Source organism: Alternaria metachromatica, assembly GCF_023757995.1.
Source record: "Alternaria metachromatica strain BMP 0045 chromosome Unknown scaffold_33, whole genome shotgun sequence".
NCBI lineage: Eukaryota > Fungi > Ascomycota > Dothideomycetes > Pleosporales > Pleosporaceae > Alternaria > Alternaria metachromatica.
The window spans coordinates 220,764-239,594 of record NW_026055524.1 but is presented as its reverse complement, the minus strand read 5'-3'; the positions used below and the strand labels follow the sequence as shown (position 1 = coordinate 239,594).

Here is an 18,831-nt window from a genome sequence, read left to right as displayed (position 1 = left end):
CCCAAAACAAACCGGAAGCCGGAAATTCGCCCGGAACTGGTGGAAGGTCCTTATACTGGAAAGGGAATTCGTCGTGGTAATCATCGGAACTAGCTGACCCGAAGGTAAACATATTCGGTGCTGTATCTCCATTGCCTGTTGACGACTGGCGCCGACCCCAAGCGAACTCGCGCGGAACTGAAGTGAGAAGTAGACGATCGCTGGGGGAGGGGGGCGAGCTTGTTGCAGGTTCTTGTCCGAAAGACGGGTTGGGCAGATGGTTCCTCCAAGATGAAACAGGTGGTGAGCTTTCTTGCGTTTGTAAATGCGCTAGATCCAGTGTAGATTGCTGTCGTGGTGACGATGGCGTTGAAAAGGCATATGGGAATCCTTCGTTTGGCAGACTCGTTGAGGGGCGCGATTGATCAGATGGGGGTTGAGGAGGGTGTAGCATGCTTTGGATAGTGAACGGGCTTGATCGCCCCTTTGGATCTTGAAAAAGTCCAGTACCCGCTTCCCCGGTGACTCGAATGCGATTTTCAGGGTCATTCACGAATTCTTGGGCCACCCGCTGTTGCCGCATGTACCTCTCGTGAGGCCGCCTTTCCTCTTGCGTCTTCTGTTGCTGGTCCTCCTTCTGCCATTTCTCTGGCAACCGTTTATGGGTTTGTTTCTCTAATAGGGCAATCTGTTCTTGATACATCTGGTCCTTCTGTGCCTGCGTCAGTGCCGCGTAGGCGGGATCGTCATCGATGAGTTGCCGTGTCACATCGTCCATGAAACTTTTCGCCAACTGGTTGATGATCGATTGGTCTTGACGATTCTGAGGCATCGAGGCTCCCTGTGCGCTCGGCGGAAACTGTGTTCCCTCAACCCCGCTACTTTTCTGCTGTTTGATCGTCTTATCCTGATGGTGCAGGACTTGCAGTATTAGAAGCTTTTCTGTGTTGACTCCGGGAGCCAGGGTAGGATTTTGCACGCTCCAAGTCCTGAGCTGAGTCCATGTCGTTACATCGGAAGGCAAGTTCTTCCGTATCTGCGCGTTCAAGACATTGGGGGGAAAACGCTCGTCGTCTAGGTAACGTATGACCCCCGGATTCGTCTGTAAGATCTGCTCAGCAGCAGCGATCCTAGCCACATGCGTGGGGTGCATACTCGAACCTGATGAATTCTGCTTATGCTCTTCAGGCTTGGATGCCACATCTGTTATGCGCCGCACCTTCGCTGGTATGAGTAAAACATTGGATTGAGCATGATATTTACGCGTATGTGCATTAAGCGCGCTCCTCTTTCCAAAGCCAATGCGGTTGAATTGACAGGACATTGTCAGGCAATATACGCGTTGGAAATGAATGGTCTCATGCTCGAGCCGGAGTTGCGAGGTGGCAAAGCCCGACGATAGCCTCTCACAATTTGGAAAGCGGCATCGAAAGGCAGTGGAGACATATGATTCCTGGAACGCCCGAAGTGTGGCCGGCGCAATACCTTGGACTTCCTTTTGAGCCAAAAGATGCACGATGGCCCTTTCATATGTGTAGGCAAGTCTGCTGAAAAGCGTTCGGTCGTTGTTGATGACGTAAGTCTCAATATCTGGAGATATTTGTGAGCTCATGGAGGTAGCTACATTGGAGTGGCAGATTGCGTCGTAGGCTTACCCGAGCTGTTGTCACCGTCAAGATGGTTGACTAGTTGTCTGAGCCCTAGTACATCTGCCATCAAGCCGTAGATTGGTATGTTCAGAAAGAGATTGAGCCGTTCCTCTGCGTGGGTGGTGTTTACCCAGTCCGTCGACACATTCTGAGTTGGAGCAAGTCCGAGTGCATGCAGATAGTTTCTGTGTGTTCCGTGCAGCCGGTCCAGTTGACCTTGAAGGGGTCGGCCTGGGCGGAGATCTCTTCCAGAAGCATATTGCAGGCAGTGTTCGATCCAAAACTCTATCGCATATGGTAAGAGCCTGTAGTTGCCACTCGCGATGAGAGCAAGATGATCTGTGTAATTGCTTCCCAAGCGTACGAGTTCCAGGCCGCGAATGACGACAATAGCGCATGCGCACGATATGTCTAGTGCAACATCAATTGCTGGAACGATTTGGGGTATTTGAGCCGTCAAGAAATATCTAATTGATCGTCAGCGGCCATAAATTCAGCAGATGGATAGGTTTACTCCTTCACCGAGAAGTGGACTGGTACTATCGTCGAATCAGGTAATTCTTCGATAAGCGGTTTGCAGTGGTCAAGAATAGAAGCAACAGGAGTACTTCGCATCTGAGAGCCCACGTCGTCTGGGAACATAGACAGCGCCTGCAGTAGCTCTGATTTATGCAGAGGCCTTCGTGAGAAGCATATCCAGCTCATGATGCGCGGCACGCCTCCGTAGCTTTGGGCACCTGGGGCGCTGCAGAGACGAGTCACGATCTGTGCGTAAAGGGCTTCCAGATCGGAGGGAAGATTGTCGACGATAGTACGTAGTTCCTCAGGGCTATACACCGTATCGAGTGATTCCAGCACAAGGCTCACCCACAAGAACATACCTGTGAGTGTTAGAAAATGTGTTGTGGTTCAACAGACTGAGCAGGATATACCCTGAGACTTCTCAAGCAGGGTCTTCTTGACATGAGCCATAATCGAGGAATCTGGGTCGAGCTCTTCGAAGTGCTCAGGAAGATCAGAAAGCTTATTATTGACAAAACTGGCAATCGCACGAGTGACTGCAAGACCTTCGTCGCCATTGCTGAGAGAGATCATTGTTGACAATTTGTCCTTCTTGCGCCGCGAGGTGGCCATAGTGTCTCGGCTCGCGACCATGATCTTGCAGACATGAGAGGACTGGTCGGTTGAAATCATCTGCGAAAGATTATTGAGAAGCTCCTTTTGATCCCGTGAAGCCCATTCGTCAATACCGTCTACGATAAGCCGCACGGATCCCAAACCTCGGAGAAGTTCAGGGAGAAGTGCCAACAACGCTTTCTTCGTGGGTTCAGGATTCGACTTAAAGTAGACGTCGTGGACATATATGGCGAGATCCTGATGTTTTTGAATGACCTGCGATATGAGAGATCGTAGCAGACGGCTCGGGCCATCGGAGCGGCTTCCGAGGAAACTGCAGAAGTAGTAGAACACATGAACGGCGTTCGTCTCGGTGTGCTGCACAAGGGCAGAGCATATCATGGACTTCCCTTTGAGTAGGTCAGCAAACGACTAGCCGTAGCGGCGGCGATTGAACATACCAGCTCCTGGTTTACCGCAAAGCCACAGAAGGGGATTCTTTGCGCTATCTCCTAGCCATAACTCTGTTGCTTTATGCTGTATGAACCAATCGCAGCTGTGTGGCAAGTAATCTCGGAGGTGCCGGTCAAGCAAGTCGGCTGGGGGTATATCAGTCGTTCCCAGCCAGGCTAAGACTTTTTGAATCTTGACCTAGAAGCGTGGCACGGAGTCAGCGCGTGTCTCACAAACAGAAAGTGTATTAGTGCATACTTACAGCAGTCCACTCACATTCTTGTTGCTCCCAATTCTCATCATCAGCTTTGCTACGTCGGACGGATTCAGCGATGTCCGCTGCGGCAGCTTCCTTGTCGGCTAGCTCGGTGTGATATGCCAGGTTCTTCATTATCCCATTGAACCGAGATTCAAAGCCAGCCCACATAGAACTGAAGAATATGGACCATGCTATAGTTGATTAGAACGACATAACGTCAGGCTGCTGGTGTACTTACATTTCCTTTTCACGAACTTGTAAGCTCGACGATGAAACTCTACAATGTCAGAGTATACTAGAGCTAGCACATTTTGAAAGTTGTGATCATTGACAAGTGCATCGCCAAGACGATCCAGGCGAGAAACAATGTCTCCAATCTTGCCGTAGGCGTCTATCAACTTCTCGAACGCACTGATAGAATCGGCCGTGATCTGTCTCCACAGTAAGTACAGGCTCGCTGGGTAGGCGTGCGACTTACCATAAGCATTAGCTTTACCGGTGCCCAGATCCATGGCAGGAAAGGCGTCCCATTGCAGAGCACTTCGACCACCTTGGAGTAATGCTCCATTCCCCGAAGGAAATTGTCCAGCCGGGCCATGCACCTTTGCGTCCGGCGGGCGCGAAGCTGGCGCTCAATCCGTATCGCCTCATCGCGGACATCCTTAAGCTGGGTGTTGTGGAACAGTCGCTTGTCGTCTGGCGCGACGGTGGATGCAAACCGCTCGAACGCGTCTTGAAGCGTGACGCGGGCTTGGGCGGAAGGGGCCGCCGCCATTGTACCGAGGTCGGGCCGTGCGCGCGTCACCGCGATGAAATCCAGGGCAGGAGGGAGGGGCTTCGACCACAATACACTCGCTACTCTACGAATACAATGATGAAATTGTGAGTAGGGAAGAGATGGGAGGCAGCTTGCAGGAGGCACGCTCAAGGTTGACAACACCTTGCACGCTTGTACAGCCTCGTAGGCAGACACACTCAGCCCCCATGGCTTGCAATAGCTTGCAGTATCCATGCACCTAAGCTCTTTACTTCCATCCTCCAACATGGTGATGTGCGAGACACCGTCTTTCGCGTCTTCAGGCGGCTTACAGTATGCTCACATGTCTTCCTGAGATAGTTGTCGATGAATTCGCTGCTCCAGCCACAAAGCGACGGCGATTGAATACCCCTCATGCGGAGAGCGTCACACTCGCATCTGATCGCGAAGTCCCGGCGCAGACATCACCGCCGTCTGCCTGCGCGACCGCGGAACAGATAGGAGAAGACACTTTAGTATGCTATGGCATGGTCAGTCGCGCCCTGCTCACCTTATTGGTCTATGCTTACCTTGCTCAGATATCAGATTTAAAAGCACACAGTCTCCTCCATCATGCCACCTCCCGTACCCCTACCCCAGACGCGATCCGATTTGATCCTCCTCGTACAATATTCCGCGATAGTGCCAATACGCCGGTCGCGCGGCTGGACGACTATGGGGGCGAGCTGCTACTGCGGCTGGTTGCCGACGACGAGCTCGTATTGCAATTTTCACTCTTTTCGGCGCCCATCGCACCCCCGACGGAACGGCGGATACTCAAGGATACATTTCAGTACGTGGGGGCTACGATATATGGTCCCAAGCGCCGCTCCGGTGATGTGGGCGATTTCTTGAATCAAGCCGGTTGCTACTTGGATGACCCTGTTGGCTGTGACCGCAACGTCCCCTATGTGAACCCTCAATGTCTGTTTACTCTTCACGAAGCGCCACCAATGACGTTCGATTTATTGCAGTCTCACGAATCACACATCGACAGCTTTTCACGAGCCTCTCTAGATGTTTTGTCTCGGTTCGAAACTACTGATGAGTTCGAGTTATCGGCTAGCCCGAAAGCTCTTAGGACCGAGTTGAAAGAGTACGTAGCCCTCCGTGAAAGGACTACATCAGCTGACTTGGAATCAAAGACATCAGAAACAAGCCCTGACTTTCTTCCTGCGGCGCGAACGAGGTATGCATCCAAACAAAGATGGTGTTGGTATATGGCTGCGGAAGACAAGCGCGGGACAATCTACGTGCGTATGCCCGAGCTATTATTTCACGTCTCAATGCTGAACCTTGATGTGCTTCAGTTTTGTGAACGCTGTGACTGGCGAAGTCCAATCTGCCCCTGGTCCGGTGTGGAGTGGTGGATTGCTCGCCGATGAGATGGGCCTTGGGAAGACGCTGAGCATGATCGCTTTGATCGCTTCTGACCAAGATCGCCGTTCAGACAACGATCCACCCACAGGCTACTCCGCTTCCGATACTTGCATAGCATCGACTCTGATAGTGGTGCCACTGAGCTGTAGGAGTGCATGCATCCTACGACTTCACGCACGCTGACGCCATCTGCAGTGTTTAGTGTCTGGGAATCGCAGCTACAGAGGTTCGTCGTCGCAAACTATGCGAGGTACGCTTATTGACCGTCATCAGCCACGTCCATCCCGGCAAATTAACATGGTGCATGCACCACGGCAACCGAAGGTTCAAGCTGAAGAACCATAAAAGACCGCCCGGTAGGTTGTATTTACGTACACACCACAGATAATGCGTCGACTGACGGGCCGCTGCATCACTAGAGATTGTCTTCACTACCTACCAGACTCTCGAGGGAGAGTATCGCAGGAGCGTTCGGAGCAGCGGCTCTATCTTCTCGCACCACTGGAGGCGAGTCGTTCTCGACGAGGGTAGGCATAAAGGGCCCCCACATTTCGTGCTTCCATACTGACTGCACCTCTCTCTAGCACATACAATACGCAATCACAAGACGTCTACTGCGCACGCAATGGCCGCACTCCGTGCAACTTCAAGATGGGCAGTCTCTGGTACTCCAGTTCAGAACAGCCTACTCGACTTCCATGGTCTCTTCAAATTCCTTCATTTCGCACCATACGACGATCCAAAAGTGTTCGATGACGATATTTCGAGTATATGGCGTACAAAGTCCGTCGAAGAGGCTGGGGAAACGTTCAAGAAATTGCTCTCGTGCATGATGATCCGCCGAACGAAGGCTATCTTGGATCTGCCCAGCAAAGACGACCATCTGATGCGTGTGCCATTCAACCACGAGGAAGAAAGACATTATCGCCAGATAGAACAACCCGTCATGGATATGCTGGATCGCGACACGAGAGACGACAGGCAAACTCATGCCCCTTGGATGACTGCTATACAGCAGATCAACAAGCTTCGTCTTATCTGCAACCTAGGCGTCTCCACTCCTTCGCAAGCCGACTGCGCCTCGCAACCCGGCGTCAATCCCGATGACAAGACATCCGTGATGAACACACGCTTCTCAATGGACGGAGGATCATGCGAGCTGTGCTCCCAGCCAGTCGAACTATCGACACTCGGCAGTAGTCTACGGGATGTTACACAACCACAAGTCTATTATTCAGCTTGTAGCAAGTTCTACTGTGCAGAGTGCTCCGCGAGCCTTCAATATCGATCACCTGAGCCTTGCGCGTGTATAGAGCAACCGCGACAGTGTCCACTCCGTCTCCTGGCGTCCTTCTTAGCCACCCCCAGTCTTACGCCTACCGACAGCCTTTCTCCCTCATCAATGGATTGGGACTATAGCAATGAAGTCTCAAGCAAAGTATGGGCGCTTGTGTCTCAGATCAGGTCGCGCCCGCAGGAAAAGCAGTGAGCCCACCAGCATCATCAGGCACCTTACCAGACTAACCTTTAGCTAGTGTCGTATTCTCGTCTTGGACGTCCAGTCTCGACATGGTAGAGAGAGCGCTTCGGTGTGATCCAAATCAAGTCATTCAATCCGTCCGAATTGATGGCAAGGTTACGCCGAAGAACCGCAGTATCGCTACACGACAGCTTCAAGATGATCCTGGTATTCGCGTCATACTCATCACCATCGCCTGTGGTGCCTGTGGGTAAGCTTACAAACACAATACACGCTGAACACGAAGACTTGCTAACAGATCTTAGTCTGGACCTAACCGCGGCATCGACAGTCCACCTCCTCGAACCTCAGTGGAACCCGTCTCTCGAAGACCAAGCACTTGCTCGCGTCCATCGCCTAGGGCAGACTCGTCCTGTGACCACTATACGCTATGTCATGAAAGACTCGTTTGAAGAGGTACTCACGCCGCGTTATGTATGGAAATATGGACTGACACGCGCAACGATAGCACATCCTCGAAGTTCAAGATCGCAAGAAGCTGCTCGCCACAACGCTCCTATCGAATGGGTCTTCACTGGAGGTAAGCAATGCACACACACAGAAACCTTCACGATAGCCCTCAGATACTGACAAGACGTTCCCAGAACCTGCGACAATTGCTGCATGAAAGGAAGGGTGGTCAACATACTTGATGGAACGTAAGAGCATCGAGGGCTGAACGCAATATATTCTTCTTATCATTCGTGTCTGAATTCCAGTTTCTGATAACTGCAAATACTTTAAAACGAGAGTACCCTTGTGTATAGGATGACTAGGTATTGCGGCAGCCGTGACTAGATCGTCGACCCTTTGCTTCATCGCGCACAACTTCAACATTATACTGATGCGAGCTTTCATGTTAAGCCTTCCCCAGGTACCGTAAGTGACCTCTGTCGTGGCGTATTTACTCTTTAGCTCGTGATGATAGATGACTCTTGTGGATGGTCCTGCGCCTACCTCTTCGCAGGTGGCTGGTGTTGATGTAGGTGGCCCGTGCGCATCGCGTCTTGACGCGTCGGCGCGTCATCCTTCTGCCATGGCAGAAAGACTCTGCAAGCGCTGCATCTTCAATCACAAACAGAGACCGCACATCACCGCCGTAGATGCCCTTCATCACGCGCTGCAAAGTACAGTCGGACTTCGCACATACCGCTTGCTGCTACATGACGTAGCGCGTGTTACGCAATTTACGGACTTCCAGACAGCATGTTCAGAAGCTGCGCACGGTAATCGTCGTATGCCTTTCTGCGCGCTTCTTCCTTGTTATCAAACTCCACCTTATCCTCTCCGCTCAATCTCGCCGAAATCGCGTCGGCGCTTTCGCGCTGCGCATTCTCGCGTTGGTCAGTCTGGCTCAGCTGTTCGTAACAGAGAAGAGACGTTGCACCAAGACGGCGACGACGGCAGCCACCCAGGTTCTCGTCCAATTCGCCAGTCCTTTGGAGACGAGGCTGCTGCGCGAATGACAAAACTGCGAAGGATCAGCCGCTGCAATTAGCGACGTGGCCTCCAAGTGAAAGGGCGAAGACTATGCCATCATGCCATGGGCGAGGGTTGGTATTCTCTCCCTTAGCTGCACACCGTGCGTGGCAATTCCTAGGTTGTCTTAGCATACCTATGTACCCCGCACACAAGCACGTGATAAAGGCCATCCCAACGCGCCACTCCGCGCAACCGTTGGAGCAGCTCAACCCACTCCGTTTAACTTCAAGGGACAATGCCTGGCGATGTTCAACTCGTACTCCCGCGCCGCAATCCGACAATTGAATGATGGTATCAACGGAGGAGAGTTGTGCGTGCCATGCCAGATAGCTCTAGAAGAAGACGAGCGTACGGGCTTCGCTAGCATTGGTACGTCAGCCTGGCTGAACAATGGCTTCAGAGAATACGATGAATACCAGCATCTCACCGAGCCTGTTCTCTATTGCGACTGTTGCCGTCATGTTCTCCGCACTCGAGAGTTCCAGAAACAACAAGGAAGAGATCAAAGTCCATCGGTGGATGCGCAGAAGTATCCTGGGGACTTCAACGGGTTGACGACGTGTATGTTTCTGCATGATGACGACCTGGATCTGAAAGCGTATGAGGTGGCATTGAACGACTTCAAGATCCAGAGATCAGAGTATAGTCGAACAGTGAGACATCACTGGGCGGATGTGGAATTGATCAAGAGTTGGCTCGGTGACTGTGAAAAGGATCACGGCCATGCCTGCAATGAACACCAGATGACAGTTACTGATACTGGGTCGCTTTTGCTTCTGGATGTTATCGGTGATTGTCTCGCGATTGGGAACTTCAAGGATCGGTATTTCGCCTTGAGTTACGTTTGGGGCGCTTCGAAACAGTTCCTGACCCTGATGGAGAATTACGACCAGTTGCGCGAGCCCGGGACTCTCTCCAAGCAGCCTTTGACCCAGACCATCAGGGACGCAATGGCCTTTGTCAAGAGCCTGGGTGAGCGATACTTGTGGGTTGATACGATGGTAGGCAAATTCAGCATGAATAATTGGGGCCTCCACTTACGAAACCCAGTGCATCATCCAAGATGACGCTGCCAACAAAGCGAGCGCCCTCGCCCAGATGTGCGCAATCTATAGTTGCGCCATGGCCACGATAGTGGCCCTAAACGGAGACTCCGCCGACGCCGGCCTACCTGGCGTACCGCCTACGGCCCGCAACACCAACGCAACCTTCGTCACCCCTGGACTACACATGGTGGAGCGATCATCTTTGGAGAACATGTTGGCAAATCACACCTACGATGGTGTAGACGTCGATTGTGTATACAACACGCGCGCCTGGACATTCCAAGAACGATTACTATCGAATCGGAGCATCTACTTCCTCGGCGAACAGGTGTACTTTCATTGCAAGAAGCAGCTTGTATGCGAAGACAGATATATCAGCGATGACACCAGCTTCTATACACTGGACAAGATGCGCACGACAAGCGCAGAACTGAAGTCCAAGACTACTCGAGCTGGCACGTATAGTCCACTGGACGAGTTTCGTTGGTACGAAGAGATCATCGCAGAATACACGGCAAAGAAAATGGGGTACCCGGACGATATCATCAATGCTTTCACCGGCACTCAGACTATGCTAACTCGCATGTTTGATTGGCCATTTGTCGGCGGCCTTCCGACTTCCCTGCTTGATCTTGCATTACTTTGGACCCCCGTCACTAGCATCGAGCGGAGATTGACTGCCTCTCAACAACCAAGCTGGAGTTGGTCGGGCTGGATCGGGCGAGTTCGATATGCAGATCTTGTGCGCCCAGGCCATAGGCCGATAAGCTCGTTGTTCAAGCCGCTCGCCAAACATCAGCTCGCTATGCCAGCTACGATTGTGTTCGAGTGTATGAGCGTCCCTCTGAAAGCGTTCGAACTCTCCAAGGCTCCAAGAGGGCTTTTTGACCCATTCCAGAGCACATCTAGCCCCATCACCGAAGACTCATACTACGTCTTCGACAGGAATAAACGTCGCTGCGGCATGCTCATAGGCCTTCCGCAAGAGCACGTGCTTTCCATCGCCAGTAGGGGCCTGAAGCTCCTTGCGCTGTCGGCGTGGAAGTCAAACAACAGTCTCACAAAGAACGGGCCAGTCATCTCTCATCTCTCGGATAATGGATATTTCTCAGACGAAGCGGTGTACGATCAAGCTTTCTGCGATGCAGAGTGGTGCACCTACAACGTCATGCTCGTTCGCTCGGTAGGCGACGCGTATGAGAGGGCTGCAGTGGGACAGATGCACGTAGAGGCGTGGCATGGAGCGGGTGAGACGCGGGGAAGGTTCGCGGTGAATTAATTGCATGCCAGCCTATTTTTCCATCTCGTAATCCTCGGGCCTGTGTTCGCATAAAGGGGGAGGATGGAGATATCTTTATTCGTGTAATGACGATAATGATCAACTGCAATAGTATGAGTCTGAACTAGCAGACTAGAGAAGTGAAGAAAGAAGAGTGTGATGAGACAGCCAAATCTATTTACTCCCCTCGACCAGCGTCCACCCAATCAGAAACAGTACCAAGCAATAGTACATAACCGCATTCTAGAACATGAAACGCAACAGCATGCGACACAAATCTCGAAAGTTCCAAGTATCTCGTACCGTACTAATGGCCATTTGTACTGTTGGAGCATTGGGTAGGCACATCGTGAGTGGTGAAATTGTCCCGCGGCGTTTCACCAAACCAGCTCGCTTTTTCCGGTGTTGCCAACGCCTCTCGCAGAACAAAGTCTGCCATCAAGAAGCCAGTAACTTGTTCGGTCGGTGGACGCCACCCTTCCAAGAACGGGAGCCTTTCTTCTTCTGTTCTCATTTAGCGCACTGCTGCAACAGGTGCTTCACGAACAGAAGGTATGTTCGATTTACTTACCGAATAGGATCTTCACAAAATCTCTTCTAGCCTTGCCGGTAGAATCAACCATCGTCTTGAGAAATTTGATAGTCTCAGCGTAACTAGTGATGCGGTGCTGCTCCAAGTACGTGAACCCCGGCGTGTGTTCACGCGAGTATTTGACCATTGCATACCGAGCTTTGGCAGCAATGTCAATATCGATGTATTGCAAGCCATCGAAATGAGAGAACCAACGGTTGAAGGTCTCGTTGTCAAATTTCGCGATACCCTCATCACCGCTGAAGTAGTAGTCCACGCGCGAAAGCGATGCGTCGTGCTCAAATGCATTGTGCTTATTGAGATGGTTCAAGTCGAAGTGGCCGAGCGATGGATCAGGCGCAATGGCGAGTGCAATTCCTGAGACGACTGTCCCCATTTCGATGCTGAGGTTGAATGTTCCGGCCAGAGCTTCGCTCAGCATGGGGATGGTAAGATTCATTCCATCGTGAGGGATGATATGGTGGTTTGCCATGCTGTTCATTGCTGGACATGGGCCTCGAACATCGCCGGGACCTGGAGGCGCCCAATTTGTGAAGTCGATACTGGCGCTTGCAACCCCAGTGATCCAGACGAAGGCGAGAGTCAAGTTGAGGAGGGACATGGCGTATCTTGTTCACTTTTGTCGAAAATGAATTTGGAGGAACAGGTCCTTTGATCGCTGATGAAGCTGCTTCATTGTCTTGTCAAAGATATACAGACCTCTTAAATATTCCTCGCGATTTGGCACAGATGTACGGCGCCACCCAAATCTCGCAGTGTGTCAACCCCATTATGATCAAAGCTTTGAGGTTACATCAGGCAGCCATAGGCAGACCTGAAGCCCGATGTTCTTACGTGGGAGCCTCAGCATAACAGCCCCAATGTCTGAGCCAGCTGGCGCACCTTCCGATGGCCTTCGGGAAAGGAGTACAGGACGGGCGTACGTCTGGACCCAAGCCATGATAATCTCCTTCCATGGCGGCTCGGGAAAGTCTCCAGAAACTGCCTCGCTCTACTACAGAGGGTGCGTGTGATAAAAACAGTCATTTCCAACGCCAACTTACTTTGGAATATGTGTGTAGTTTTGAGAATCTTCGTTAGGCCTGCTTTGGGCACGATAGGAAACTGGATTTGGGAATCTCTTAGCCCCTACGACTGAGTCAGGGGAACAGATGAGCCCTAGCTGACTAGGAGTGAAGCCCCATCCCTCCTTGCCGAACAATTTACCTGTCATTGTACTAGTGATTTTCTGATATGATGCACAGATCGTAGATAGGCGTTTGTTCTCCTTCTCGTGGCGCCTCACACGGAAGGCAAAGCGCCCGAGCATACGCCACATGTCTACCTGGGCTCACTCACAGAGATCTCGGCCAAGGCAATTGTACATCAGCTGCTTTCATATGTCGCAAGTCGGAATTGATGCTAGCTAGATACGAAAAGCCCACCCGCTCAGCTGGGCAATCTCCCGTACCGCTGAAGTAGCCAACCCGTGATCTATGTTTCCCCTGTCGCACTTATCGGACGAGGCAGATACACGCAACAACCTTGCCTACCGGCGATCATCAGCAGTTTACGGTTCGGGAAGCGAAGAACCAGTAGTTTTCACGAAGGAAACCCAAAGGCGTACATGAATGTGGCAGGTCATGGCGTGATGACAGCGTTTGAACGGTACGAATGAGCCAGCACTCGACAAAGTCTGGTGATTTTACTTGGCAGTTCAGTCAGCTTACGGTTCTTCGCTTGTTCCAGCAAATCGGAGTCTTCTCCAAGACAGATGCCCGAGTGTGCCATACCATAGGCTGAATGAAACCGTTCGTTAAGCATCAATCGACGGCCTTATCTGGGCGGAACCTCCGGAGGCGCCATCCTGGGAAGGCCTTTGTGCTACCACACATAATCTTAAATCTTTGACGAATTGTTGGACTCAGCTGAACCATACATGCAGCTTCCCTGCATCAGCATTTCTTACGGTGCAGCATGCGATAATCTTATCTTTGCCTGACAGGAGCACTGCAGCGACAACACCGTTCATACTCATCTTGCAGCGCACTTCGGCGGCAGCGAGGTAACGGAGAGCTCATTGATCGGATATTTTTGGCCGTCATTAGGACGGACAAGGTGTATGCCCCCGAGTTCTCTGGTACACCCGTATAGTGTATTCCAAACAGCAACCTTCAAACCTTTTACTTGTCAGGAGTCGAATGTGCCCATCTTCTCCGCAGGCTACAACTCGTGATGTCACCTGATTCTAACGCACCCTCAATCGGCTCTCTCGTCGAGGAGATCAGTTGTCTGTCGGCAAGGATCTCCAGATACCTGAACACTTCCTCCCAACCTCATCCTACATCTGGGGCTGTTACGACTGCATTGCCAGATACTGATGAGTTTGAAGCTGTACGCGCACCACTCAATGACGCTGCGCTCGACTTACTTCGTCTGGTGAACGGACCAGAACGCACTCTGCGGTCATTCTTCTTCTCACACTATGATCTTGCAGCCCTCCAAGTTGCGCTTGATCGCGGGTTCTTCAAGCACGTACCACTCCCAGAAGTCGGTGTAAAGTCTGATGCGCAAGGTATCGTGGACAACCCCAGTGCTCGGAGTGCCAGCATCCAACAAATTGCGGATAAAGCCGGCATGGATCCTGATCGTGCGGCAAGAGTGATGGGGCTGTTGGCAACGCACCGCATCTTCCAACGAGTACCAAGCGACACCGATCGCTACGAACACACAGCCGCTTCGGCATCGCTAGCCACAAACAAAGGTCTCCATGCAATAGCGGACATGCAGTCAGTATTCAACGACAGCCCGCAGTGCTCAACGCAGCTAACAGTGGCTTACTTAGAATGGATGACATGCTCAAAGCGGTGTCGGCAACTACCGAAACGATTACAAGATCCCCCAATACGTACAGCCAAGAGAATTCCCCGTTCTCTACAGCATATGGAATGAGCATGTACAAGTACTATGAGCAGCAACCTTCCAAAGCTGCACGGTTTGCACAGGCAATGAGTAGCTGGTCTCAACGTTCGTTCTCCACATCATTTCCTTCGATCAAATAGGAGTACTGACAATCATAGTGGATCGACAGGTCTCGGAACTTCGTGATACATTCCCATGGGAGTCATTGGGTCATGGGAAGATAGTAGATGTTGGGGGTGGAAGCGGCCATATCTCAATCGAGCTTGCGCGTGTGGGTTGCTTATCTCCTGTCCGGAAACTCTGGGTGCTAACATCTCCGTTTAGCACTTCAAGTCCTTGCGTTTCGTGGTCCAGGACATTTCCCAGGAGATGCTGGCACAGTCCGAAGAGATGGTCATCCAGGAACTCGAAGGGCGTGTCACGTTCCAGCAACATGATTTCTTCGATACGCAGCCGGTGGTCGACGCGAATGCCTTCTTTCTTCGCCAATGTCTCCACAACAACAATGACGACAACTGCGTCAAGATCATACGCGCTCTTGTACCGGCGCTTGAAAAGTGTGGGAAGGACACACCTCTGCTCATCAACGATGTTATCATGCCCGAAAGCGGAACGATGACTCGCCATGAGGAGCATCATCTGCGACAGGTAGACATCTGCATGATGGTGACATTGGGAGCAAAGCAGCGTACCGAGAAGGAGTTCGAGAATTTGCTGACGCAAGCTGATCCGCGATTGAAGATCATGAAGGTCTGGCCTAATCCCTTTGGCGTTGGGTTACTAGAGGTACATCTTGGTACCACCAATCATTGAAGTAGTGCAATGAACATCGAGAGCATGGCTTGAATGCTAGAGTGATGGAATACTTGTGATTGACCAGATTGCGAGAATGACTGTCAAGTGTAATTCTGTGACCTCGTGATATCCCCTGGCAGCGACGGCACTGTCTCAATCCATTCATGTGTGAAGCCGATCTGCTTCCCATCATTCCGTGTTGTATCCAGACTTCCCAACGACAACGCCAAAAGCGCCACCCTTCTTCCCAAACATGACACGCAAGTCGTCAACAACAGCGTCTGGGTTCTCCCATGCTGCGAAGTGACCACCCTTTTCGTGTTCTTTCTCAAACACGACCGGTCCCAAAGTATGATTCCACAGCTTTGGCAGTAGAATGAGGTCCTTCGGAAACCTTGAGATACCCAAAGGTACATCCGAGTAGGTCTGAGCAAAGACGAATGGAGAGACATCGGCATGCTCCATAGCATAGTAAATATAACTGGTCGCTGCGGGCCCAGCACGCGAAAAGTAATAGATGCTGATCCAGGTCAAGATCTCATCGTCCGTCCATTCGTAGCCATCCACCCAGTCGTGCAGTGCTTCGAGCAGCCAAGCAAGCAGCCCGACGGGACTGTCTGCCATGAAGTATCCCACAGTCTGAGGCTTGGTGGCCTGCTTCCTGTAGTAACCATTCCCTTCCTTGGAAAACCATTCAGTACGACTAAGCCCTTCCAGCTCGCTGGAGCTGAGATCTGAGCTACCCAATTTTGCATGGAGCTCGGGATGGGACTCGACAGTTGGTTCAGCCGGTGCTGCGTTATTTATGTGGTGCGCTTTGACGTGCTCGGGGTATCGGAGGGCGAGGAAGCGGGCAACAAGATATCCCAGGTCACCTGCTTGGACGACGTATTCAACGTATCCCAAAGCAAGCATGACCTTGTGCAAAGCTTCGGCTTGCTGAGCTATGCCAAAATCCTTGCGCTTAGAGGCAGACGAGAAACCGAAGCCAACGAGACTGGGCGCGACAACATGGAACGCCGGAAACTCCACGCCGCCTTGGACAAGCCGAGGTAGGATGCGAGTAACCTCGACGAAGCTTCCGGGCCACCCATGAATGAAGAGGAGTGGAATTGCGCTCTGAACTTCACTGCGCTGATGGATGAAGTGCACGTCCTGTCGTTCGAAACCCTCGATCTCCACCTGTGTGGTGTATTGACTGAATCTGTTTAGATCTGCCTCAACTGTTCGCCAATCGAATCCATTGCTCCAGCGAGAAGCAAGACGCTGAACGTCTGACAATGGGGACCCGTGGCACCAATCGACAGCATCAGCGCACTCCTCGGGGAAATCGGTCAGGGCCAGCTTCTTTTGTAGACGCGAAAGTGTCTCATCCGTGATGGATATAGTAAAAGGTACGACGTGTGACATTCTGTTCAAATCGTTTGACAATGAAGAAGATGCGCAGTCAAATGTGCTGTGTTGGTGTGCGGTCCTGGTGTTGAGGCTCACAGCGTTGCTGATGGGGTCAGAGAGGAGGGGAAGGCCAGACCCTGAAACCTTACCTGCTTACTGACATTGTTGGCGGCAACTGGTATTCTTTGTGTAGCCACGAAACGCAAAAGCATGCAGTGCCGAATGTAGTTAGCGCGGACGTGGGGCAAAAGCAATCAGGGGCCGAGCCGGGAACCGCGATGCCGCTGTATGCTGCATTATCTCCGCAGGACCCTTGTTCAAAGCAGCTAGTCATAGAGTCGAAGAAGTAATGCCAATGATTAGGAGCCTCAGTCATCGTATAGAGCGCGTTGGATTGGATGCAAACTGATCTCATTACTGCCGAGCAAAAGCATGCGACACCATTACCCGGATACCCTTGGAGCCCTTCTGGGCGACCGGCACGAACTGATCACTCTCAATTTCCACATCTCGCTTTCCTGTCTCCCACAGACTCATAGCACCCACGTCATCCTGGCTCCATGCCATCATCGTACCATGCTCACTGCAGCTTCCCCAAGTTCTCCAAATCGCGGCCAATGCCACATACAGTTCCGCATATGCCAAGCTCTCCCCAAAGCACCTGCGGCTGCCAGCACAGAAGCTTACCAGATACTTCTCAAGGTCAGGCCCTCTCCCGGCCAACCAACGCTCTGGGGAGAACCTTTTGCTTTCTGGGTAGATACTCTCATCGTTGTGAATAAGTACGCTTGTACTTGCAACGGGTGTGCCCGGTGGAATGTTCCAGCATTTTCCCGTGTCTCTGTCCGTGAAGACGATGCTGTTGTTCGGATCGATCCGCTGAAGACGGGTGGAAACTCCGTAGCTAAGGCGCAGACCTTCTTTCACCACCGCAGTAAGATACGGCAATGCCTCAAGTGTTGGTAGTGGCGTTTTAGACGCATCATCCGGGTTTGGTATGGCAATAGAAAGCTCGTCCTTCAGCTTCTGCAATGTGTCTGGTTGAGACACAAGCCAGAAGTGGATGAGCTCGAGTGCCGCGGCCGTAGTAAGAGTGCCTGCCATCACCACCATCTGCGCGTCATCAGCAAGACGTTCGATGCTCTTCTCGTGTGGCGGAAGTTTCGAGCTGAGCACTTCGTGAAAGATTGTAGGGTGCTCTCTGCTGCGCCATTCATCGTTTTCACCGGCAATGATCCTCTTGACTTGGGCCTCTGAAGTCCGCTTCTGCGCAGTGAATGTAGCCAGAGCTGGGAACAGATGTTGAAGCATCCAGTTAGGGAGCGACTTTAGAAGAGGATTGATCCATGGAGCATGTTTCACGAAGTTGGCGGAGTTGGCACCCGCTAGCGAGGCATCGCGGGCCCAAGGGTCGAAATTTGGGTCTTCTGGAACGTCATTCAGTTTCAAAAATGTTCGTAAGTCGTTAAAATACTTACCAAGTCGATGATCGCATCTCGCGAAGGAGTAAAGATTTACCACGTCTATAGATATTAGCAATAGAACATCTTGCCGCAGGGTTCGCCACCACTAACCATTGGTAAGAGCAGAAAACATGCAACTAGCGTTTAATACGCGCCGAGAATCTCGGAACTCTTTCATACGATTGAGCATGACCTCAACCCTTTCTGTTATGACCGGCTGCAATCTTCTTACGCTTGCCTTGCTGAAGAATGGTAACAGGGCAGCCCGCCGCTTCCTATGCAGATCATGCTGCACTGTTGCAAAGACGCATAGGTCGAGGCCCATGAACCTTGTGAAGAAAGGGTACTTGTCCGACTTGCGCTGGGAAGTAGCCGGAGCATATATCGTTCCGTAAAAGTCCTGCCATCATTGTAGTTCAGCACGTGTGACATCATACGGTTATATGGCATCATCGTATCAGCGACTCACTGGATCATGAATGTGGACTTCCCAAGGCGAAATACGGATGATTGGACCGTACGTTTTGTGCAGCTCCCCTATCTTGAAAGTGTACTGTCCTCCCAAGACCAGATCGTAATAGATCTCGAATCTATATCCCAGTCAGCCTCTTCACGAATTGCTTTCGTCGGGCTGCCTACAGTCTTGTTACCGCGGCAAGTTTCGGCCCCGGGATATGCGCAATTGGGGACAAGTAGAGGCGCCAGAAGATCTCGTAAGCTACGTATA

The 18,831-nt window shown here is 51.7% G+C and overlaps 5 protein-coding genes across 5 annotated transcripts; 1 reads left to right on the top strand and 4 right to left on the bottom strand.

The window, feature by feature from the left end:
- Positions 1-2,138: 2,138 nt before the first annotated feature.
- Positions 2,139-4,231, bottom strand: J4E83_009528 (uncharacterized protein; the record flags this gene model as incomplete). The annotated part of the gene is made up of 5 exons (XM_049336413.1): positions 2,139-2,509; positions 2,561-3,154; positions 3,474-3,647; positions 3,695-3,887; positions 3,935-4,231. 5 exons carry the CDS (start codon positions 4,229-4,231, stop codon positions 2,139-2,141), a joined length of 1,629 nt encoding a protein of 542 aa, XP_049184512.1.
- A 2,026-nt stretch (positions 4,232-6,257) lies between these two features.
- J4E83_009527 (uncharacterized protein) lies at positions 6,258-10,958 on the top strand (the record flags this gene model as incomplete). Its single annotated transcript, XM_049336412.1, has 5 exons — positions 6,258-6,828; positions 7,209-7,362; positions 7,418-7,692; positions 8,799-9,634; positions 9,684-10,958. The coding sequence occupies 5 exons, from the start codon at positions 6,258-6,260 to the stop codon at positions 10,956-10,958; spliced, it is 3,111 nt and encodes a 1,036-aa protein (XP_049184511.1).
- Positions 10,959-11,521: 563 nt separating this feature from the next.
- Positions 11,522-12,151, bottom strand: J4E83_009526 (uncharacterized protein; the record flags this gene model as incomplete). The annotated part of the gene is made up of 1 exon (XM_049336411.1): positions 11,522-12,151. One exon carries the CDS (start codon positions 12,149-12,151, stop codon positions 11,522-11,524), a length of 630 nt encoding a protein of 209 aa, XP_049184510.1.
- A 3,284-nt stretch (positions 12,152-15,435) lies between these two features.
- Positions 15,436-16,656, bottom strand: J4E83_009525 (uncharacterized protein; the record flags this gene model as incomplete). The annotated part of the gene is made up of 1 exon (XM_049336410.1): positions 15,436-16,656. The coding sequence occupies one exon, from the start codon at positions 16,654-16,656 to the stop codon at positions 15,436-15,438; it is 1,221 nt and encodes a 406-aa protein (XP_049184509.1).
- Positions 16,657-17,055: 399 nt separating this feature from the next.
- Positions 17,056-17,952, bottom strand: J4E83_009524 (uncharacterized protein; the record flags this gene model as incomplete). The annotated part of the gene is made up of 1 exon (XM_049336409.1): positions 17,056-17,952. One exon carries the CDS (start codon positions 17,950-17,952, stop codon positions 17,056-17,058), a length of 897 nt encoding a protein of 298 aa, XP_049184508.1.
- Between the last annotated feature and the right edge of the window lie 879 nt (positions 17,953-18,831).